The sequence below is a fragment of the Scyliorhinus torazame genome, chromosome 7 (genome assembly GCF_047496885.1).
Source record: "Scyliorhinus torazame isolate Kashiwa2021f chromosome 7, sScyTor2.1, whole genome shotgun sequence".
NCBI lineage: Eukaryota > Metazoa > Chordata > Chondrichthyes > Carcharhiniformes > Scyliorhinidae > Scyliorhinus > Scyliorhinus torazame.
The window spans coordinates 59,600,270-59,625,151 of record NC_092713.1 but is presented as its reverse complement, the minus strand read 5'-3'; the positions used below and the strand labels follow the sequence as shown (position 1 = coordinate 59,625,151).

At 40.7% G+C, this 24,882-nt stretch overlaps 1 protein-coding gene across 6 annotated transcripts in view; it reads left to right on the top strand.

Annotated features, from left to right (window-relative positions):
- Positions 1 to 24,882, top strand: part of rnf220a (ring finger protein 220a) — a 617,071-nt gene that overhangs the window by 588,457 nt on the left and 3,732 nt on the right. For 3 of the 6 annotated variants that reach the window (XM_072510766.1, XM_072510765.1, XM_072510764.1), the window contains exons 14-15: positions 10,376 to 10,450; positions 11,620 to 11,727. The exons of 1 other annotated variant lie outside the window; for it this stretch is intronic. In XM_072510766.1, coding sequence (XP_072366867.1) covers positions 10,376 to 10,450; positions 11,620 to 11,727 — 183 coding nt within the window. The remainder of the gene's footprint in view (positions 1 to 10,375; positions 10,451 to 11,619; positions 11,728 to 24,882) is intronic. 2 more of the 6 variants (XM_072510769.1, XM_072510767.1) reach the window with 1 other exon arrangement.

Below are 24,882 nucleotides of genomic sequence, written 5' to 3'. Positions count from 1 at the left end.
TATCATTCTGATAATCAAAATATTTCCCATTGAATATTACAATGTTTCTCCTGAGCTGTTGTGAGACTCAGTAGCCTTATTTAGAGAAGCAACTGTTAGGTTAGATTAGGCTCAGCTTGGTTCTCCACGCAATTTCCTATGATGAGAATGCTTCTGGTCAGTCTCAATACAATTATGGCAGTAAAATAATACTGTCCTTCTCATGGACACTTCGTTATTTAACAGATAATCAGCATGTGGAAAGGCAGCCTGGACAAAAAACATTGCTAATTGGTATTTTAGCTCCTCCTAGTGGTAATCTAATCCATTTGAAGACCTTTTAGCTTTTCTACGGTGTAAGAAACTTCAATTTGAAATAATTTGAAATTATTATGTTATTACGTTATTGCATTTTTGTAGAAAGAACATTGGATCAAGAAGAAGAATCTTCTTTAAAAGATGTCTCAATCTTGGCATACAGTTCAAAGCCAGTATAAATATTTCAAAGCGATGCAGTGTTACTCGAGAGAGCTATAAATATTGTAATTTTTTTTTTACTATCCCAGTAGATTTTTCTCTTTCTTTTCCTTCTGAAAATGTTGAATTGTTGCTGCAGTATGGTTCAAAGAGTTTCAGGTGCATTTCAAAAGTCACATGTGCATGAACCGTGACATTGAATCTCATTCAGCCTTTTAATTTTGGGAGCCTTGAAGCCAATCCTCTTCACATTTGATAGCCACACAATAAACCCTTTAAAAAATATTTTTAGCGGATGTGGACATTGCTGGTTCGGCCAGCATTTGTTGCCCATCCCTAATTGCCCTTAAGAAGGTAGTGGTGAGCTGCCTTCTTGAACTGCTGCTGTCCATCTGGGATAGGTACACCAACAGCGCTGTTAGGAAGGGAGTTCTAGGATTTTGATCCAGCAACAGTGAAGTTCCAAGTCAGGATGGTGTGTGACTTGGAGGGGCTCTTGCAGGTGGTGGTTTTCCATGCATCTGCTTTTGTCCTTCGGTGTGATAGAGGTCACATGTTTGGAAGGTGCTGTCTTGGTGAGTTCCTGCAATGCATCTTGTAGATGGTACACACTGTTGCCACTGTCTGTCATTGGTAGAGAGAGTGAATGTTTAAGGTGATGGATTGGGTGACAATCAAGCAGGCTGCTTTGTCCTGAATGGTGCCAAGCTTGTTGAGTGATTTTGGAACTGCACTTATGCAGGCATGTGCAAGATTATTCCCTCAACACTCCTAACTTGTGTCTTTTAGATTGTGGATAGGCTTTGGGGTGTCAGGAAGTGAATTACTCTTTGCAAAATTCTCAGCCTCTGACCTGTTGTAGCTATAGTATTTATATGGCTAGCTCAACTCAGTTTCTGGTCAATAGAAACCCCCAGGATGGTGATAGTGGGAGATTCCTTGAGGGTTATGCGGGGGATTCTGTGAGGGTTATGCCATTGAATGACAACACCTGAAATAGGAGCAAGAGTAGACTGTATGGCCAGGAGCCTGCTCTGCCATTCAATAAGATCATGGCTAATCTTAGACTTCAATTCCATTTTCTCACCTTCTCCCAATATTCCTCAATTCCTTGCAAACCAAAAATCTGTCTATCCCATCCTTAAATGTATTTATTGATAGAGTATCCACAACCTTCCTGGGCAGAGAATTCCAAAGATTCACAGCCCTTTGAGTGAAGTAATTTCTCCTCATCCCCTTCCTAAATAGTCAGCACCTTACCCTTTGCAGCTCCTGTGCTTTAGACTCCTTGACCAGTAGAAATAATCTCTCAGCGTCGACCTAGAAAAGCCCTTTCAGAATTTTGTAGGTTTCAATGAGATCGCCTCTAATTCTTATAAACACCTGAGATTATAAGGCCAATTTACTCAGACTCTCATCATCGGACAACCTCCTCACCCCAGGGACCAATTTAGTGAATTTTCTCTGTCCCGCCTCTTATGCAAATATATCCTTTCTTGAATGTAGAGACCAAAACTGCCACATTCCAGATGTGGTCTTAGCAAAACCCTGTACTATCATAGCAACATTTCTTTGTCCTTGCACTCCAATCCCCTTGCTATAAAGGCCAACTTTCTAATTGCTTGATGCGTACTAACCTTTTGCATTTCTTGCACAAGCATACCCAAGTCTCTTTGAACATCAACATTTATAAGTTTCACACCTTTCACAAAATGTTCTGCTTTTCTATTCTTATGACTGAAGTGAATAACTTCAACTTCCCTACATTATATTCCATCTGCTAACTAGTTGCCCACTCACTTAATCTGCCTATATTTCTTTGCAGCCCCACTGTGTCCTCCCCACAGCTTATTTTCCCGCCTAGCTTAGTATCAGCAGAAAACTTTGATACATTATAGAATCATAGAATCCCTACAGTGCAGAAAGAGACTATTTGGCCCATCGAGTCTGCAACAACCGCTTGAAAGAGCACCATGACTAGGCCCACACTCCCACCCAATCCCTGTAACCCAGTAAACCTTTTGGACATTAAGGGGCAATCCACCTAATCTGCACATTTTTGGACTGTAGGAGGAAACCGGAGCACACGGAGGAAACTCGTGTAGATACGGGGAGTAAGTGCATACTCCACACAGTCAACCAAGGCTGGAATTTAACCTGGGTCCCTGGCACTGTGAGGCAGCAATGCTAACCACTGTGCCACCATGCCACCCTACATTACCCTCTGTCTCTTAATTTAAGTCATTAATATAGATTGTAAATGGATGAGACCCCAGCACTGATCCACATAGCTTAGTATCAGCAGAAAACTTTGATACATTACTCTCTGTCTCTTCATTTAAGTTATTAATATAGATTGTAAATGGCTGAGACCCCAGCACTGATCCTTGGGGCACTCTTCTATTCACTGCCTATCAACTTGAAAAAGACCCATTTATGCCCACTTTGTGCTTTCTATCTGTTAACCTATCCTCTATCCATGCTAAAATATTACCCCCAACGCCATCATGCCTTATCTTGCCTATTAATCTTTTGCGTGACACCTTATTGAATGCCTTTTGGAAATCCAGGAATAATGGATCCATTCCCCTTTATCTACCCTCTATCCTCAAAAGACTGTAATAAATATGTCAAAAAGGATTTCCCTTTCGTAAAACCATATTAACCTGTTCTAATCATACTGTGCTTTTGTAAGTGCATTGTTTAAACATTCCTTAATAATAGAGATTCCAGCATTTTTCGACAACTGATGTTAGGCTAACAGGCTTGGAGTTTCCTGTTTTCTCCTTCACTCCTTTCTTGAAAAAGTAACATTTGGCAAAAGCAAACCACTGTGGATGCTGGAATCTGAAACAGAAACAGAAAATACTGGGCAATCTCAGCAGGCCTGACAGCAACTGTGGAGAGAGAAGGGAGCTAACGTTTCAAGTCGGAATGACTCTTTGACAAAGCTTCCTCTCCAGCTGGAATGAGATATCCTTAACCCTGGCATTGGGCAGACAACACAATTGGAGCTCCTGGTCACAGCTGCAGTGAACAGTATCTATTCCACTAACTATACTGTCTCCTATCACTACCACATTCCTCTTCGCTCCTCCAACTTGAATGACATCCTTCATCATGATGACAGGCTAGTCCGCTCATCCACCTTGTGGTCCTCCTCCTCATCCACACAGGGAGCAAGAACTTTGCACCTGTTGAACAAAATCAGGGGCTGCGGCCCCTCCATCACTACATGCTGATTCCCCATATCTCGCTGTCACACCCTCCTGTCCCTGACCATTGACCAACCCTAAGGTTCTGCCAGCTCGGCAAGTCTCAATTGTGGTTGTCTCAGCTACAGATACTAAAGATCTGGTTGTCTGGGGTTGCAGTGCATTCTACAGATTCCCAAATGCTGCATCCACAACACACCACCAGCCCTGCCATTTCTGCCCAAATATATTTACTTAATTAGTCAATTCGATAGAAGGTTGCATTCGCCTAGCTTGGAGGCAAGGTAAGAAAACTCACAAACTACTGGAGGCTTAAAAAAAAGTAGATAAACGAGCACGTCTTTCCCCTCTGCACCAAATTCCCTCCTCAACCGAATTCCTAACTACACACACTGTATACGTCTCACTCTGATATGGTCTCCACTCCATAAGTTCCCTTAATCGAGGGGAGATAATTAGATTCTCTCTTGTTGGATATGGTCATGTGTGGTGCGAATATTACTTGCCACTTATTAGCCCAAGCCAGGTCTTGCTGCATTCAGACATGGACTCCTTCGGTATCTTCAGTATTTGAGGGGAAGCAAATGATGCTGACCATTGTACAATTATCAACGAACATCCCCACTTCTGACCTTATGATGGAGGAAAGGTCATTGATAAAACAGCTGAAGATAGTTGGGCCTAGGACATTAATCTGAGGATCTCCTGCAGTGATATCTTAGGACTGAGACAATTGATCTCCAACAACCACAGCCATATTCTTTTGTTGTAGATATGATTCAAATCAATGTAAAACCTTTCCCCTGATTCCCATTGACTCCAGTTTTGCTCGGTCTCCTTGATGCCACATTCGGTTAAATGCTGCCTTGCCCTCATGGATAGCCACTCTTGTCTTACTTCGAGTTCAGTTCACGTTTGAACCAAGGGTGTAATGAGGTCAGGGGCTGAGTGGCCCTGGTGGAACGCAACTGAACATCAGTGAACAGATTATTACTGAGTAAATGGTGCTTGATAGATTTGTCCATTACTTGCTGATCATTGAGAGGAGACTGATGGGGTGGTAATTAGCTGGGCTGGATTTGTCCTGTTTTTTGTGGACAGGACACAGTTGGACAGTTTTCCACATTGCCGGGTAGATGCCCAGCTTGGCTCGTTATTGAGTATATGTACTGTTGCTGGAATGATGTTGGGGCACATACTGCAGTATCCAGTGCCTTCAGCCAGTTTATTGATATCACATGTGATTGTGATGTCTTGGACATTGTCTGTAGGATATGATTCAGTGAGTGTGACTGTCAGTCGCTTGAATAGTCCGAGCTGAGACACGACTCTCCCAATTTTGACACAAGTCCCAGGAGGACTTTGCAGGATCAACCGTGCTGTGTTTGCCATTGTCATTTCCGGTGCCTAGGTCGATGTCAGGTGGTTGGTTTTATCCCTTTCAGACTTCATAGTGGTTTGATACAACTGAATGGCTTGCTCGGCCATTTCGAGGGCCTTTAAGAGTCAACTACATTGCTGTGGATCCGGAGTCACAGACCAGATAAAGATGGCAGGTTTCCTTCTCTAAAGCCTGTCCTGATGAGATTTGAACTCTTGTTCCCTGAACAATAGCCTTGGCTCTGAATTACTGTTCCAGTGACATTAGCACTATGCCACCACCTCCTCACATCCTGACTTGGAACTATATCACCATTCATTCACTGATGCTAGGGCAATATCCTGGAACTCCCTACCTAACAGCACTGTGGATGTACCTACAGCAGAGGTTCAAGATGGTGGCGGCTCAATGCCACTTCTCAAGGGCAATTAGTGATGGGCAATAAATGCTGGCCTAGCCAGCGATGCCCACATCCCATGAACAAATACATTTTAAAGAAATCAGATGTAATGAAGGCACTTTTGTTGCTTCCCAAATGATAAGTTAACTCATTGCAATTTACAGGTCAAACTTGGGAACTTCCCATTCTCTAATGCTCATGTATGTACAAAGTAAATTCACTTACCCATTGCGATAATTGTAGCTTTTACTTTGTAATGTTTTTTCTCCCAATAAGAAGTGAATGTCTCGACAGACCAATAAAATTTGAAAATTTTAAAAAATTTAATCCATGTATGTAGAAAAGGCATTTGCTGAGTTCTTTGTTCTCCTTCATGTTTAAAAGCTGCACAGCTACCCTGTAAATTCTATTTCCGTAGTGTAAAATTAGAATTAAACACAACTTTTATTTTATAAACTAGTCTTTATGAAGATATTCAAGTTTTCTTTTCTATTTTTTGACTGCATGGTTTCAAGTGTTGAAATGAAATGAAATGAAAATCGCTTATTGTCACGAGTAGGCTTCAATGAAGTTACTGTGAAAAGCCCCGAGTCGCCACATTCCAGCGCCTGTTCGGGGGGGGGCTGGTACGGGAATTGAACCGTGCTGCTGGCCTGCCTTGGTCTGCTTTCAAAGCCAGCGATTTAGCCCAGTGTGCTAAACCAGCCCCACTGTTCCACAGTTTTATAATGGCTTGGTGTAACAGGAAAATTAATGGGCTATAAAATGAGTACGTGATCCAGGCATTCTTAAAATTAACCTCTGCTACAAATTGTTTGTAAAATAACAAGATGTTGATGAAGAATGTTATGATATTCTTCTTTTGGAACACATTAGAGGGAGATTCACCGTCTGTATAAAGTGTTACATGTGCCCAAACTGGAAGTGCTCCATTCTTCACAACTGAAACCTGCATCTGGGTGAGAAAGGAAATGTGAGCTGTTGTTGAACGTACACTTCTCAGGTAGTGAAGAACAGCTATAAACAGCCTTCTATAGTTGCAGTTCAATTAGTGTTCCTGAATACAAGCCATTTCAACCAGTTTTTTCAGGAATAAATGTGTTGAAATGATTTGGTCTCTAATTCCCCATTGCAAATGGGTGGCATTTAGACTGTGAATAGAAGAGAACTTTCTTAATTTTTTCTTTCATGTGAACATGTTTGCATGTGTAATTTATTAAAGAAAGATCTTTATTAGCGTGGACATTTTCCCATTCTCAGTTCTTGGGTCCGAGTGAAATTCTAGAAATTTGCTAGTACTCCATGAAAAGTTGTTTGATAAGAACAGAGATTTTGAATTATCCATAACGATAATAATAATGCTAGTAACAGAAAAGTGTAGAAAATAGATTAGCCGATAGTTTTTAGACAGTTTGAGGGATATGAATTGCAAGGCATCAAAGTTTGTTTCACGTCAGAAATGCCCACCTCCAACTTTTAAAATGTTTACATTTGTAACTCTTGCGTAAGAATATTCAACACTTTTGCGGTTTTCTGTTTTTCATTAACTTTGTGTTTAGCAAGCAACAAGTTTAAATGCTGTCTTTTCTGAAAACAGAATTTAGGAAGAATATTGGAGACACCTCAACATTGACTTGTGTCAGAATACCAGCAATGCCTAAATGTTCAAAATAAAAGAACAAAGGTGAAATGCTGTAAATGCGAAACAAAAAGAGATATACTACAGGTCAGGCAGAAGATGTAAAGGGAAAAGGCAGGTTAATATTATGGGTGGCAATCTTTGTATTAATGTCAATTTCAAAGTTGCCATGTGTTAAGTGCAACATTTATTTTGTATGGACACAGCTGTGTTTGCTCGCCAATTCACAGATTTCACATCCCGTAGTCGTCCATTTCTTCTGCAATTTAAAATGCAGATTTAGTATCACAGAAACAGATTCCAAGGCTCTATTCAAAATGCTGTTTTTCTGTAGGAGAGGAGGTGAGTTACAAGACAGCACCTCTATTGTGGTCTTACAAACAATTGTGAGGAAACTTCAGCTGCATGCTGTTAACAAACCCTTGGATTAGGTCACTGCTGCCAGCCAGTAAATATTATGTGTCATATGAAATATATTTTAAATCTCTGCTGGTGCTGCTACTTTAATTTTTAATTTAATTAACAGGACTGTGTCATACCAGCCGTTGTCCACAACAGGCAAATGGTGTTTGTATGAGCACACCCGCTATAAATAGTGGGGTCTGTATATGTTTATAATGGAGCCTAATGACCTTCCATTTCATCTACATGGATAAAATCTGAAAACTTGCTAAATCATGACCAAAATAGGATGTCATATTAAATATTAAGCTATTTTAGCATGGAAAATCTATAGTTGAGTGAAACATAAGTAGGAGATGCCACAAATAACACAAGGGATAAAGAAGTAAAAAGATAGCAGCAACAAAAACACAGGTTAGTCAAATGGGCAGATGCAGTTTCTCCTTATCCCGAGGTAGTCCCTCAGGATCAAGGACGACTTGCTTCCACTAAAGTTTGTGTTCTGAAATGGCTGATATGTCCAGTGTGTGATCTGCAGACTGCCACATGCAGGACAAACGGAGCTTTAAGGGTCGGATAGATAAGGTGTTTGGAGGTTTGTGCGCCCCCACTGACATTTCGCCTCTGCATACTTTTTCACTGCTGTGTTGTACCTTTCCAATTAAACCTCTATTTTGGTTGCTTGCAAGCCAGAGACTCCTATAAGTCAGCAGGATGCTGGATCTCTACAGGGATGCTTTGAGGACATCCTAGAGCATTTCTGTATCCTCTTGGGAGTCTCCAGCCTCAGAGTTTTGAATAGAGCAGTTGCTTCTGGAGCCTGGTGTCAGACATATGACCGGAGCTGTTCTGATGGTTGGCATGTTGGCTTGGGTGAGGATGCTGCTGTTGGACTACCTTTTCTGGCACCGAATTTGGAGGATCTTGTGAAGGCACCACTAGTGATACTTCTCCAGTGCTTTGAGGTACCTGCTGTAGGTTGTCTATGTCTCTGAAGCATTTGGACCATAGGGATCATCTGCTACCCAGTAAGCCATGACTTAGCCTTGGCGATGCAGTGGGCAGCATGGTAGCACAAGTGGATAGCACTGTGGCTTCACAGCGCCAGGGTCCCAGGTTCGATTCCCCGCTGGGTCACTGTCTGTGCGGAGTCTGCACGTTCTCCCCGTGTCTGCGTGGGTTTCCTCCGAGTGCTCTGGGTTCCTCCCACAGTCTAAAGACGTGCAAGTTAGGTGGATTGGCCATGATAAATTGCCCTTAGTGACCAAAAAAGTTTAAGAGGGGTTATTGGGTTATGGGGATAGGGTGGAAGTGAGGGCTTAAGTGGGTCGCTGCAGACTCGATGGGCCGAATGGCCTCCCTCTGCACTGTATGTTCTATGTTCTAATATAGGTAATGTGGAGAAAAACATTTTGAAATAAAAAATAAAGATGTTGAATATACACTTAATGGGAAAGGCGTTGAAGGATGTAATTGAACAGCCAAATCCAGGAGTTCAAACACATAATTTCTTGAAAGTGTGCATGGGAGTAAATAAATCATTAACGAAGGCCAAGAGAATTTTAAGTTTTATTAATAGAGGAGTAATGGCAAGAATAAAAAAAGTAATGATATAACATTGGTTGGCCATATTTAGAATACTGTGTGTAATTTAGTTTGCCCCGTTAAAGACATAGAGCGTGATGTCAGCAATAAGAAACTATAGTTATGAAGTGAGATTTTTGATGCTGAGACATTTTTCTGCTGCAGCAGTGAAGACTAAGCTGAGAATTAATAGACATTGAATAAAACATTTTGAGAGCAAATAGACCAGGTTTATTTTGTTTGGTTGGGGAGTCTGAGAAAAAGAGATTAGGGTTATTTCTTTATATGGGGGCTGTTGAGATATGCAATGCTTTGCTACAGGAGGATTTGGACAGAGATCGTTGCATCCTTTAAGGGAGCAATGGAAAAATATTTGCAACTGAGGAAAATGATGAGCAGCAATTATGTCCAACTAAATAGTGGACTAAATATTCTTCGACCTAGGCCCTAAATGGCATCAGGTTCCATTCCCCCTGTATTTACTGACATTTATTGAACCCTGTTTAACACTATCTTGGTTTTAAATTCTCATCTTGTTGAGGCTTTACTCCTCCTAACTTTGTAATTTCCATCGACCCTACAACTTTCCGAGTTATCTGTGCTTCTTCCAATTTTGGCCTCTTGAACACCTCCGATTTTAATTGCTGCACCATCTGCCAAGGCCCCAAATACTGGAATTTCTTTCCTAAACTGCTCTGCCTCTCCTTCCTTTAAGATGCTCCTTAAAATCTACCTGTTCGACATGCCTTTGCTCATCTGCCATAATGTGACCTCAGTATCAAATTTTATTTGATAACATACCTATGAAACAATGTTGAACATTTTACTACATTGAAGATCTATATAAATACAAATTGTTGCTGTTGATAATGTTGATACAAGGCTTTGAGGAGAGAGCAGGCCCTTGGGATTAGTTTTAATTTGGACCTAGCTAGACACAATGGGTGAACTAGCTCCCTTATATCTTGTAAACTTCTATGGTTCTACAATTCTGGAGGGTGAGCAGAAAGGAAGAAACTGGATATTATTGCATTGCACTGATTATAGCACAAAATGAGTGGTTGTTGCTACTTCACACACATTTGGCTCCCTTCTGCTTAACACTTAATTCAAAGAAAATCCTTGTGATCTTGTTTGTTGAACACAATTTAAAGGACCCCAAGCCCCAAAACAAAGACATTTAAATTGTATGGAAATTTGTAAACTAAATAAGGATGATATCTGAACTGTAGATACTTTTCCTATTTTTCTTAAAACCATTCTTCAAAATTAGTAGGTTTATTTTTTATTTTATGCAGGACTCCTACTCGATGCCCCTCACATCAATCCAGTGTTGGCATGTTCATTGTGAGGAATGCTGGCTCAGAACACTGGTAAGAATATCCTTCCATTTCTTCATGTTGTTTCTTTTCTTTCTGTCGTTCTGCCCTAGTGCCTTCAGGAAAAGTGTTATAATCCGTTCAAACATTGCAGTACAGAAGGAAGCAATTAATAAGAAAATGCTCATCTGTTTCGCAGCCAGCCTTTTCCAATACACAATTTATTATATAAACACTTTCACGACGTCCTTTAAAATTTGCTTGCTGTGGCGGCTTGTTACTAATGTTACCATTAAACCATACCCTGAAGACAGCAATAAAGTTGGAATGCTAGGCCCTTGCATCTTTAATCAAAGTGAATGCTTGTAATCTTGTTACTGCTCCCTTTTTTGTATGAAACTGGGCAGCACATAGCAAACTGTTTGTGTGTACGTGTGTATGTAAATATGTAATAATCATTCATTATTTTCATTAACTTAGCTTTATTTAAACAGAGACGTTTTGTAATAAGGAAATAAAGGAGGGGGATCCATATGATTTTACGACATAGACCATACATATAACAAATAAAATGTCTCCAGTACTGTAACTACAATTAGTGCAATAAACGATTGGAGGGATGGGGGAGTTTTCTTCTCTCAAAATGCCTGACTACAATGGCACATTGCCAAAGTGCTAATGAGGGTTTCAAGTAGAAAACACTATTAAAAAGGAAAGCATATATTGTTGAGTTTAGCACACCATGGTTGAGGTAAGTTCATTACAACAATTAAGGTACTCCTTTAGATTTTGATTCAACACCTAACTTATAATTATTGCCAATAGTTTAATGTTACTTTGTTCATCATATCCTCCACAAGGGAGGGAGTATGATGATTCTCTTTGCACCGCCCTAGATTTGATTACAATACATGTTGGTGAGTCTTCAGATTTGTCATGTGCCTCCATGTCGCACCACTAGCTTCGAAACTAAAAGGCCTAGTTTGCACTATGTTTGTTTCAGGCTTGATGTCGCGGTAATGCGTAACATCTCATTTCATTCTTCCAGTCACTGGGTGATGTTGATTGTTAGTGTGAAAGCCAAGAGATCATACTTTGGGGCCATTAATAATACTTGGGCTTGGGGTACCATGCATTGACTACTAAGCTCATGCTAAAGTAGCACATGTGTTCACTGTCAGGTGTTCCTGCATTAATTCCAGCAGTTCTACCTCCCATTACAGATTGCCTGGCAGCAGAGACACAAGACTTGGCACTGGAATTGTAGACAGGGGCAATGTGGCACTAGAACTCTTCCATACAGCGCCACGGTGTGGAAACAAATTGATTTGGTACTGTGTATATGTGACAAAAATGAAACATTTTAGTCTTTTAATATTATTTTTCTACTGTTGTCCACAGTGTGTACAGAGAATAAAGATCAGTAATTTTTGTTTTCTGCAGGCTGGAGGAAATTTATGTTACAGTTAGCCTAACATTCACACCTGAGGACAGAGCAGGCACGTGTGTAGTCATAAGAATTCTTGATTGCTGCCATTGTATGTGGATGGGAACACAGACAGTTTGCAGGAATGGTTTTACCAATGGGGGAAATATGTATATTGTAGTAACTGATTTCTGTTGAAACAAAAGGAGTTATTACATTTGAATGTAGCGGTATTGGGTTGTCCCTATTTTAAAGTATCTTTGATGCTGGATAAACATGAACAATATGCAATTATGGCACAACTTTAATGTAGAAAAATATCCCAAAGTACTTACTAGAGATGCAATCAGTCAATATGGACATCAAACCAAGAAAGGAAATATTAAAAGTGTGACCAAAGGTTTTGTCAAAGAGGTGTATTTTAAGGAATTCTAGTACATGGGGGACAGCATGGCTGCCAGTGGTGGGACGAAAGGTGGGACATAGTGTTTTCTACTTCAAACCCTCAAGTAGTTTTCTACTACTGCACAAGCTGTCAGAGGTTAGAGGAATAGAGAGATGGATGTATTGGCGGAAATTGCAGAGACAGTGAGTCAAGGTCATGAAGTGATTTTAAACTTTCTGAGGATGAGAATTTTAAATTGTAATTTGGGAGCCATTCTAAGTCAACAAGGGTAGGAGTGATGGTTGACTTGGTATTAATGCAGGTTAGGATATGTGGCAGAACCTTGAATGAGCTGGGGCCTGGATATTGGTATTCCTGCCAGAAGAGCATTGGAATAGTTGAGTTTGGAAATGCCAAAGACATAGATGAGATTTTGAGCAAGAGGGGCAGAAGTGAGCACTGTTCCAGAGGTGGAAGTAGCCCATTCTTGTCACAGTGAGGATATGAGGCCAGAAACTCAGCTCGGGACTGAATAAGCCACCAAGATTGCAAGCATCTTGCTTCAGCTTGCGATGGTGGCCTGGGACTAGTGGCAAGATTATAGAATTTGTAGCAGGGACTGTTTAATTGACAAAGAATGTTCCAATGTGTTTTAAGGAAATGCAGAATTTGAGAATGTGCTTTGTTTCAGCACATAGTCAAAGGATTTGAAATGACAGTTCAGTGGTTGAACCTGCCTTAGAGGTCAGAAGTCTGTAGCCAGCAGAAAAATTGATTCTTGCAGCCTTTCACCACAGAAGAAGTGAATGAACATTTTCATGGCTTGATGTATATTGAGATATAGCTCGAGGGAAGCGTCTTTATTATTCTGATATATTGTGGAGGGTAATAACGTTTGTAAATTATGATAAATACACTCTTTTGCAGTGAATCCTGCATTCATTTATCTGTTAATGTTAAATAAAACATTAGTCGCTTTATAGCCTCAGTCTGGCCTGACAGACTAAGTTCAATCTTTTCCAGTCCTTTTTTTGTGTGTTCATAATCGATCTAACGAGGACAAAGGGAATCATGTAGTGACATGTAAAACATTTCACTAAGCCAGTTTACAGTAGCAAAGTTCTTTGATCAACTCCTGGATCTTGCTATCACTTGCCTAAATATTGGGTAGGTAACCGGTAACATTCTTCTTGGGGAATGGGTGATCCTCTTACTAAATGCTTGCTGATGGTAAATCTAAAAGGAATATCTTATGATAAACACAGAAATCTAAGTGTAAGAGATGTTCTGGTACTGCTTGTGGGTTTTTCAATAGCTGTTGATACTGTTAGATTGTCAGGCATTGTTGCCCAACCTGCTCATTCCAGTGATTCAGATAGATTTTAAGGAGCTCCTAGTAGACTAGTTCTTCTATTGTGTTGGTCAACATTTCTCCCTCAATCAACAACATAAATATCAGATTAAATGGTCATGTGTTGGATCTTGCTCTGTGGTATTTACATACATGAATAGGTTCACCAGAGTAATTTAAATATAGGAAGCACTTTCTGATATTTTCGGAAGGTGTGAGAAGCGGTTAAGTAAATGCATTTAAAAAAATGTATTTTTAGACATGCAAGTGCATTTTCCAAATTGTGGTTGCACAAATCCAAGATTTCTTTGTGACGTTGGATTGGAATGTCTCGGGAAAGTCTTCCTTTATTCTTTCAAAGCTTTACGTTTTATCATAGACAGTAGAACCAAGCTGAACAATACTGGCAATAAGCTCATTTGTGTACAGTTGTCATAAAAATATTTTTCATGCTTTTTTTTGTTTTGGGGGGTGGGGGGGGGGGGGGAGCTTGAAACGTCCTTTCACTGTTCAAACTGGGTCTAATATGTTAATACTGAGGTGTGGAGAATCATTGATTCCACAGCTACACTGTGACAGATTTTGAATTAATCAAAGTGACCATTCAGTCTACCTTTTGAATTCAGGACTAGCGTTTTATTACTCACGTCCCCTGCCCCCAGAAATAAAATTCCATGATATTAAAACAGAAAATGCAGAATAAACTCAGCAGGTCTGGCAGCATTTGCGGAGAGAAAAACAGAATTAGTGTTTCAAATCCATATGACGTCTTCAGATGCTGCCAAACCGGCTGAGTTTATCCAGCATTTTCTGGGAGGGGTTTCAGATTTCCAGCATCCGCGGTATTTTGCCTTAATACTAAGAAATTCCAATGGCCTGGAGTCTCTGTTTAACTGTATTTTTTTTAACATCCTGCCTTGGAAATATATTGCTGATCCTTTATTGTTGCTAGGTCGAAGTCCAGGATACCCAAACTAAAAACATTGTTGGTGTACCTACACCATATGGACTGTAGTGGTTCAAGAAGGTGGGCCACCACCACCACCTCAGGAACACTTAAGGATGAACAATAAATGCTGACATTCCCATGAATGAATATTTTTTTTAAAGTTAGGCTTTGAGATACTTTGACCTGCTTACGTTTCTCCATTCCCTCTCAAAATGAATACGCACTATCTGGCCATAGGACATCTGAAACATGGAGGTTTGCGTGGACAGGTCGTAGCAGAAGCTTCTTACAAGCAGCACAATTGATCATTTCCACTTATTATATCTTCTTGAACGGTTCCACCAGATCAGAACTTCAATAGAAGCTGCTTGTCTTTCTGTAATCCAGTTATGATGGATACAAGGCCCTGACTAGGAGAGTAACTTTTCTTGTACATAGTCTTCAAGAAAGTAGTCATCTCAGAACTCCGATATATAATGAACATATGTTTACATTGTAGTGAAGGACCTGTTATAGCATGTGTTTGTGGCAAATGAATTTAATATCACTAGCAGCCTTTTTTCAATTTGGTATCTGCATCCCTGGAAGAGCAAGGTAGGATTCTCAAGTACACCCAGAGCTACTGTCAGATTTTAACAAACTAACACTGTGCAGCCTTCCTTCTTTGCTCCCTCTGCCTCTTTTTCACAATTACTTTGCAGCTTGTTCTTAGATTTTGCTCATTGCCTGAAAACAATTGTTCTGAGCAATGAACTAGAGCTATTTGGATATATGTTCTGTATTCCATAAGCTGAACCTGCATTGAGGTTTTGCTGTCATTTAAGAAAGATGACAAAGGCCAAGATGTCCTTTGTCCCTTTTCAGTATGAAAATGTGTCCAAGTTGAAAGTGTCAGCATTCGGACTCCAAGATAGTGAAAATAATGGTTTCTACACTAATTAAAGCAGTACTGATGACTTGTCAGTAATGCCATCTTACTGGTTGATTCTTAGTATGAAATGTTTCCCTACATTTTATAATTCAATGCCTAATGTATTTACAAATAGATTTTTATCTACTTGGTATGATACTAACCCTACATGCATTATGTGAACTTCAAGCACTATTCAGAGGGTTAAATGATAAATATAATTTATTTTCTTGCACTGATAGTTCTTTTTACATCAGCCCTTGTAATAAATAGCGAGAATGAAAGAATTCTGAGCTCTTTTAAGTAGAGTTTACATCAGCAGTTTGTCACTTATTGTTTTGTTTTATTCTTTCCATTTTTATTTTTGCATGCTCACTCAAGACTGAGTTGTCACAAGATTTTTATTGAACTATTTGATGCGAACATGGAAATCAAACCGCGCTATAACATTGCACTTCTGTTGATAGTGGTTGCCAGCTGGCCAGGAATTTACAGTTTTCAGCGAGCAAGATAGTCCTTCGCAGGTGGACTAGGAATGGATGCCAATGATGGATTTCTGTATCAGAAGGCAGTACATTATTCAGCTTGTCTGCTATGATTCACAAAGTGACATTCCCTGCTATAGTGCAAAACGCTAAAGGAGCGCAGTCAGCTTTTAGATGTATCCTATTACTGACTTGTTGATAAAAATCCTCCTGACTAAATAAATACAATGACCATAAATCGATCTGGACTGTTAGTAAAACTTGATTCTTCACTTGTGAAAAGAACATCCATGAGGAAAGCATGTTTGTTTTGCAGGGTAAGTTGTGTTTTGTAAACTTGTGATTTATTAGGAAATGAATAGCTAGGTTTTCCCCAGTGAGCTGTTATGTGTTGGTTATAGGAAGTCCACTGAGCACCTAATCTGCTCCCCTGCAGTAACTTATTTAATATCACTGTGCTGCAGAGTGACATGACTGCAATAGTTTAGATTAAAGGTGGAAAAAGTGAAGGTACATAACTTGAAGTTGTGTTCTTCCAGCTATTTAAACCTCTCTTTCATCAGTAGAGAAAGCCTACAGTACATAGAATATCAAATACATTAGGATTTTTGAAGCTGAGCTCACATTTTTAACCAAATTGCATGTTTTAAACATCAGAGTATTTTTCTCTTCTTTTGGCCACTCATACTGTTGAGAGAACTGGTAATCTATTCACAGGCTGTTACCAATTCAAATATTCATTTTATTGTTATGAGATGTGCAACATAGAACCAGTGTGCAATCTAACCAAAAAAAAAAGAGTCCATGGGCGGCACTGCTGTCTGACGGTGCCGAGGATCTTGGTTTGATCCCGGCCCTGGGTCACTGTCCGTGTGGAGTTTACACATTCTCCCCAGTGCCTGGGTCTCACCCCCACAACCCAAAAATATACAGCATAGGTGGATTGGCCACGCTGCCCCTTAATTGGAAAAAAATTAATTGGGTACTTTAAGTTTTTTAAAAAGAGTTTATTCTGGATGGGATTATAGGAGTTGTGCCAGGTGCTTGTAGCAGGGGGAATGACATCGTGCTATCTAACGGCCCTGTTTTACTCTGGCTTCAACTGGGAATGCCCCGCCAAGGCTGCACTCAGCATTGGGGTGCTCTGTTTGACAGTGCAGGAAGAGATCGTGACACTATTTTTAAATGGTGTCCCGATTTCCCGACCACCAGACCCTCTCAACTCACCTGTTGGGGGGGAACCCTGAGCTCCCCCGCCCCCGCGGCACCTCACCTCATACTGGCAGGAAACCCCCGGGCCCGATCCACAGCACAGGCAAAATATCACTTGGGTACTGTGGCACCGGGTGGCAGCAGCAGTGCCAGGGTACCACCCTGGCCAGATGCCAACCACACAGGAGCCTCCGATCACATGGGGAGAACCTCCAAGTGCCGTTCCGCTTGGTCCTTGTGTGTGGGGATCTGTGCTAAACGCCGCCCGACTGTGACTCCTCGGCGAGACTGGTAGATCCCGGCAGCTGGTTAGATCAGGCATCAGCAGAGTTAAGTGAGCTGTCTAATGGGCGGGATCCAGTGCGAGGTCATGTTAGATGACACAAGGTGTAATGACTGTCGGGAACCCCGGAAGAGGCCTCTCGTGGGATCTACTGGCTGCATCCCATCCCAATTCCAGCAGAATTTTGTTTCTGGAGACGTGGCTTAAGTCACTGTACTGGGAATAGAGAATGCAAACCTATCTACTTCCTACCAATTTGTGGCTCTTCACACATTGGTAAAGTGCAGTTGATGGTTAGTTGAGCAAATGAAGCACTAACTTCATGCATTGAGATATATATTTGCTCAGACAGTCAACTGGGAAGCATTGTTTGGGAAGGCTGAACAGAAAACAGGTAATAAACCCACTCCAGAAACTCTGATTCTGTTTGCACTTTGTTTTGTATCCTGCAATGACCGTGGGACATTCTAATATCAAGCAACCCTTGGGATATGTATTCATTGATTCATGTAAACATATTCCATACAAGGATGAAATTGCCCATATTCTGCCAAAATAGCATAACTAAGATCTAGCAGTCTGATGGCTATTGCGAACACAGGATTAACAAACTTGGTTGGCAAGTGAACTCAAGCTCCTCCGTTATCCTACTGATTATTCTGTTAATATTTCAGTTAGTGGTCATTATTCTTAAAGTATCTCCTTTTACCACTCCAGTTTCTGATAATAGTTAGAGGTAACCACACATTCTAATGACTGTTCACACCTTTTTGCTGTCGCTTTCTTTGACAGATGAGACAAGGGCGGTAGATCATTTACTCTTTTTTTGCAGACATTTGTTGCTTGTTATCATTAGGAGAAGAAACAAAGCCTGTGTGGGTCATTGATATCTTCGAGTGTAATGTCTGGTAATACTTCGAGATTAATGTTTGTAGGTCTATATCAGTTGTTAACATAAATGCATAACTTTGCAGCAAGTTGTGTCCAATAGCTGAGAATTGGACTTCTAAATATCCAGCAGCTTTGATTTTAAAAAGCATACTACAATAGAAAAAAATGTGTCTTTTAGTTCAGACTCCACTACAAATAAACTGAACATAAGGCACATCTAATTGATAAATGATGCAGAATTGAAGGGTTCAAATTCCAGGCACATTGGGTTCGGTTTTAGGGCAGGAATGAGTGGGAACTATATCCTTGTCAAGAGGTTAACTAGAGCTGTGGGGAAGGTGAGGGAGGGGGTGGAGGATGGTAAATCTACAATGTAAAATTGATGGCTCAGAAGGTAAGGTAAGATGGAAAGGAAGGTAAGACGAGAAGATTTATAATAATCTTCATAAAGTATTTTTAGTGTCACAAGTAGGCTTACATGAACACTGCAATGAAGATACTGTGAAAATCCCCCAGTCGCCACACAATGGCGCCTGTTCTGGTACACAGAGAGAATTCAGAATGTCTAATTCACCTCACAAGCATGTCTTTCGGGATTTGTGGGAGGAAACCGGAGCACCCTGAGGAAATCCACGCAGACACTGGGAGAGTGTGCAGACTCCGCACAGACAGTGACCCAAACCGGGAATCGAATCCAGGTCTCTATCGCTGCGAAGCAACAGTGCTAACCACTGTGCTACCATGTTGCTCATTATAGATAACAACAATGCATCAACGTTTTTCTTTTAAATTAAAAAATTCCAAAAGAAATCAAGGTGTCAACGGTGGATTGGCAATGCTAATTTACCCTTTAATGATCAAAGATATACAGGCTAGGTGTGTTATGGGGATAGGGTGTGGGAGGGGACCTAGGTGGCATGCTTTTTCGGATGTTGGTGTGGACTTGATGGGTCTTCTGAGATTCTATGGTAGACAAAAATGGTGAAAACAGAAGGAATCTACATTGAGATTTGTATTAGCACAGAAATAAAATTGAAGAACTGGATCTGTTGATTAAAGTAGAAAATGATGATGGTGAAGCAATATTAAACATGGCAACAACTGGGTCAGGATTAGCAAATAGAAAATCTGGATATATAACTTTTGGCAGACTAGGGAAAGAAGAAAGGGTAGACGTGGGAATATTAATGAGAAAACAATGGAAAGGGACTTGAGGATGAATGATTAGAGAGAGATGCATGCTAATATTTAAGTTATAATTTTTGGACATTTTAATTGTTGATAAATAGATTGGATTAAAGAAAATACTTGCATTGAGAAAGAAAATCTTATTTTATCAGTGTGTTCAGAACTCAGTCAGTATTTTTGAAGGGAGGAAGCACTATTTAACATTCTTCTGGTTAATGAGGTGGAGTAGGTAGATAACCTGAAAGTAAGGAAACGTTTGCGTGATATCATTTGATTCAGCGAAAGAGTAGAAGTGGAAGGAAGGAAGTTGAGGGCATGGGTAATTATATTGAAAAATACATTATGATGAGTAAAACTGGGCCTTTCCCAGATTACTGGAAAATGATATTGGCAAATAAACCTATTGTTCAGCAAGATAAAATGCATACAAATTTAAATAATAAGCTCCTCATCAGAGAAAAAGAGGATTTATTCAAAAATCCATGGATGAATGGTAAGATTAGACCAAACTTGAAATTTAAAAACATGCATTTAATTGCTTACAGGACACATAATAAAGCAATATTGGAAAAGTATAAAAAGGAACGTTAGAAAGAAAGAAAGAATCATTAGTACCTATTGTTTGAGGAGCAAAATGAAGTTTGATGTGTGCCTGCACATTTCTGCCACACTTGTGGTAACATGCTGAAGAATGTTTTCCAACTTCTGGACAAATCAGTTGCTGCCAGAGCTGGGTGCACCAGTATGCCTCCTCTGTGGAGGAGAGCATGACTTGGAGCACAGGGCACACCGAGCAGGGCATCAGCGATAAAGAATAGAGGAGGAACAAGAGAAGAGAGGTGGTTCAGTAAAAGACCCACCCTCGTATCTTCCCTCTGTCACTGGTCATCATGTCACCATCTTGGCCATCATGCAAAAATAATAAAAATATACAGTGCTATTCCAGTGGTTGCAGCATAGCTGGGAGAAACTGCTGAATTTCAATGGTAGAGACTGCGTATGGCCATTGATGTCTAAAGACCCAGCTTCACGCTGCACCAATTTGGCATGGGCAGCAACGGTCAGAGCTGGCTAGCTGACAGACAACAGCAAGTGTGAAAGGGGTGGAGGATGAACGCTGTCTTCCTGAGAAAGGACAGCAGGTTTTTACTGGTTGGATCCACTGCTACTCCTCCACTGCGGTACCTCAGCAATCTTAGTAACATGTTGGAGGATAGATTGCTGAAATGCTTTGACATTCTACAAGCTCTTTGAGTACTGGTATATGCAGCCGTGGTTGCAGCAGTCTCTGTTTACATGGCTTCACTCTGAACTTCAACTGCAGTAGGGTTACAAGTGTGCTAATAAAGTTGGCTACGACATCCATGCTGGGAAGGATAGGAACCTAGCTGTGCGTAAAACACGATGCAAAGATGGCACTGGGTGTTGGTCCTTGACATTGAACGTAGTCTTTCTGGCAGATTTCCTCAATGCACCAAGCATTTAATTGTGCATACCATTCAACCATCTCCTCCATCAAAGTCCTCATCTGAGTTCCCTGCAGCAGAATCTGTGTGTGACCTCTTCTTCCAGCGAGCCTCTACTATATTTCCCACTGGCTGCAGGCCACTGTGCATAAAATAAAAACCACCACAAAATATACATTCACTGCTAACTGATCTCTATGTATTGGATCTCTAATATCTAAATCCTTTAAATTACACAGTGTTACGATCTTAACTGGTGGCTGTGAGTGAAATTAAATTACGGTTTTCTTCATCATCACTGTCTTCTTGCTGTTCCACCTCTTCCTGGCCCGGTTTCACATCTTGGCTATCTGAAAGGAGAAAGGCACCAAGGTATGGTTGCGGAAGCCAGAGGTGCAACCGGACATCATCTGCAACTTGTAAATCAGAAGAGATTCTGAAATAAGGGGCAAGTGGAATGTGAAATGGAGATTACTTATGAGGGGGGTGTCATCTGTTATGGGCCAGGGTTAGAGATCCCGAAAGTGTATCATGGAGTTCACCTGACCCACAACTTTTACTAGATTGTGATATGGGGAGCACATGGCCCACTCTACAGGTGTGGTACAACAGAAGTGGAAAAGTATTTTTTAAAGCAAAACAACGTTTATTCTATGAACTCAAGTTAACCTTTTTAAAACATGCAGTGAACATCTTAGCAACCATTAATTCAAATACAATCCCCAAAGAATACCACACTAAGTAATTCTTACTTTCCTTTTAACATCCATAAGACTTGAAACAAAACCTTTCAACAGAAGCACATCAGGTTAAAGTCACTACTGAGAGCAGTTATTAGTTTTAAATCACCAAAGGATTGATTTACATTCTTTAGATTACAGAGAGAGACTCTAATACACCTTCTGGCTGTGACTGCAGCTATCCAGCTCTGAAAACGAAACTAAAACACACCCTGCAGCAAACAGCCTAAAACAAAAGTAAAAAGCAGACAGACAGCCCAGTTCCACTCACTCTCTGACATCACTGCAGTAATAAACACCCATTACTTAAAGGTACTCTCACTACAGATACTTATATACACACCCATTGATAAACACCCATTTCTTAAAGGTACTCTCACATGACACATCTTCAAATGATTCATCTCCAGGGCTGGTTTGGGGTCAACAGTTGCTGTTCCAATATGTCACCATCTGGAGCACTGTGCTCCATGAGGGTTAGGACATGCAGGCATGCCAGCCTCCTTCCAGTTGGCTCCTTAGTCCTCCAGTTGTGATTGACCTTGTCATGCAAAAGACGGAAGTTATGTCAGTGTGTATGGTTCAATCTATTTCAGTGGTATGGTTGTTGTGGTTGATTAGCTGATGGTGTGTGCAAGCTCTGATATGTGGGTATGAAGCTTCTAGCAGTGTTCAGTGTGTGAGAATGCAGTGGTCCTGATTGATGGACTTAATGATGACCTGATTGTTTGTGTGAGGACATTGTATTTCCAGATCCTCAAGGCTTCAGTCCTGAAATTGACCTCCATGGCTGTCTGCTTTTTGCAGTTTGAGCTGGCTGGGCTCCTTGCCCCCTTTGGACACAGGTTATATATCTCCTCCTCTCACTCACTGTTAAGACAAGCATTTGTTACCCATCCCTAATTACCCTTGAGTTTTAACTGCCGTCTTGGACCACTGCTGTAGATGAGATGATGTTAGGGAGAGAATTCCAAGTTTTTGACCCAAGGACAGCGAAGGAGCGACAATGCCCACCTCCTCCACCAAGCCATCCATGCAGCATCTGAAATCTTTGAAACCCATGTCTCCTATGTTGTGCCATTCTTCACTGTTTCGCTTGCTGCATGACTGCCAGAAACTACTCCACTCACACTGCACATTCCCTTTAAGAGGTATGGGTTAGCTTTAAGACATGTTAGGAAGTTACGACTCTCTGTTCCCATTGACGTCAATAACCAGTGTACTTGGTGCCGGCTGCATGCAGCAATCACTCTAATAAAGCACACAGCATGAAGATGATCTGCTCCCTGGAGTTTAGTCAACAGGCAAGGGTTAATCATGCATCACAATCACTGTGACTGCTTTGAAGGGTTATTGAATTTAGCTCCCTAATATGAGAGAAAGGACAATATAAAGGATATCTATACGGACATCACCAGTAAATTGATAGTCATTGTTCATTAAGAGAAGGGAACCAGGCTTTCGCAGAGAAGGAGGGAATGGAAGAGATACTAAACAAGTATCTGGTGCGGCACGGTGGCACAGTGGTTAGCACTGCGCCCTCAGCGCCAGGGACCCAGGTTTGATTCCCGCTTTGGGTTACTGTGCGGAATTTGCATATTCTCCCCATGCCTGCGTGGGTTTCCTCCCACAGTCCAAGGATGCACAAGTTAGGTGGGTGGGTCGTGCTAAATTGCTCCTTAGTGTCCAAAGCTGTGTGGGTTAGGTTGTGGGGTTGGGGCGGGCCTGGGTGGAGTGCTCTTTTAGATTCAATGGACCAAATGGCCTTCTCTTGCACTGTAGGGATTCTATGAATTCTATTCGAATTTCAGCTTTTACAGATCAAGTGGATGTTGAAATTGTAGATTCGCCAGAGGTCAGTGCACAACAGTTAGCTGATGTTGTAAATCTTATAGATATGATACTGAAGAAGTTCCTCAAACATAAGGTAGACAGGGCGCTGAGATTTCTACTAGGATCTTTAATATGGCGGGGAACCAGTTAACTCAGTTGGCCAGTGTATGGTTCAGAATAACACCAATAGGGCATATTCATTTCTCTTTCTGGCTGAGGTAGACTTGGAACCTGCCACCTCTCCCTTTACCTGAGAGTAGAACAAAGAGAACAAAGAAGAGAATAGGAGCATGCCCTTTGGCCCTCCAAGCCTGACCCGATCATGCTGCCCAAAGGCATTGGCAAACCACCACTGATGAAAGCTACCAAGAAAACAGCTCAGGTTGAAGCATCTGCAGACAATGAGTTAAAAGACCTGCCTTCAGGCAAAGCACACGTGACATGACATAATATGGTATGAAATTGCTAAGCACTTAGACAAGTATAAGAGTCTCATGGATGGTCAGAATGGATATCTAAGATGCAAGCCATGCTTGATCAACCTTATAAAATCCTTTGGAGAAATAACAATGATGGATAAATGAAAAAATGTTTGATAAGGTACCACATCGGAGACTTATAAGAAAAATAACAGGAAATGGAATTAAGGGGAATGTGGCCACATAGATAGACGGACGGCTGGTGGATAAAAACCAAAAGGATAAAAGGAAGTTTATCAAACTGGAAGGACGTGGTAAGTGATTTTCCACAGGAGTCCTTCCTGTTGGGGCCAATCTCACTTATATTAATAAATGATCTTAAACTATAGAAAGAATATCCATATTTTGCTGATGACAGATTATAGATTGCAGAAACATTCTTTCAGATGACTTAGAAATTATGATAGGATAGACAGATAGTGTTAAATGAAAAAATACATTGGGGATCAAAATGTTAAGATTTTAAATGGAACAGAGGGTAAATACACAGGTCATTAAAGGTGGTTACAAAAGAAAATAAGATCATAAGAGAGGCAAAGAAACCCTTGATTTTTACATCTGGAAACATAGAATGCAAAGCAGTGAGATAATATTGAATTTATACAAGGCTAGGCTGCAATTGAAACATTGATTTGCCGTTTTAAACTGTCCATTAGATGGGTTTGGGTGTGGAATAGTGCCTAATTTCAAGGAAAGCCATGGGAGTATTTTTTATTAATAATTGTGACAAATTTTAATTTGTCCTCATAAATTATAAATAGAAAAATGTTTAATTGGTGTCTTTTGAACAGGGTGAAGACAGCAGGAAACTTTCACTTTTTCCGGCATCAATAAGCTGCAGACCAGATAAATGGTGTCTAACACTGTAGAATTTGTTTAATTAAAAAT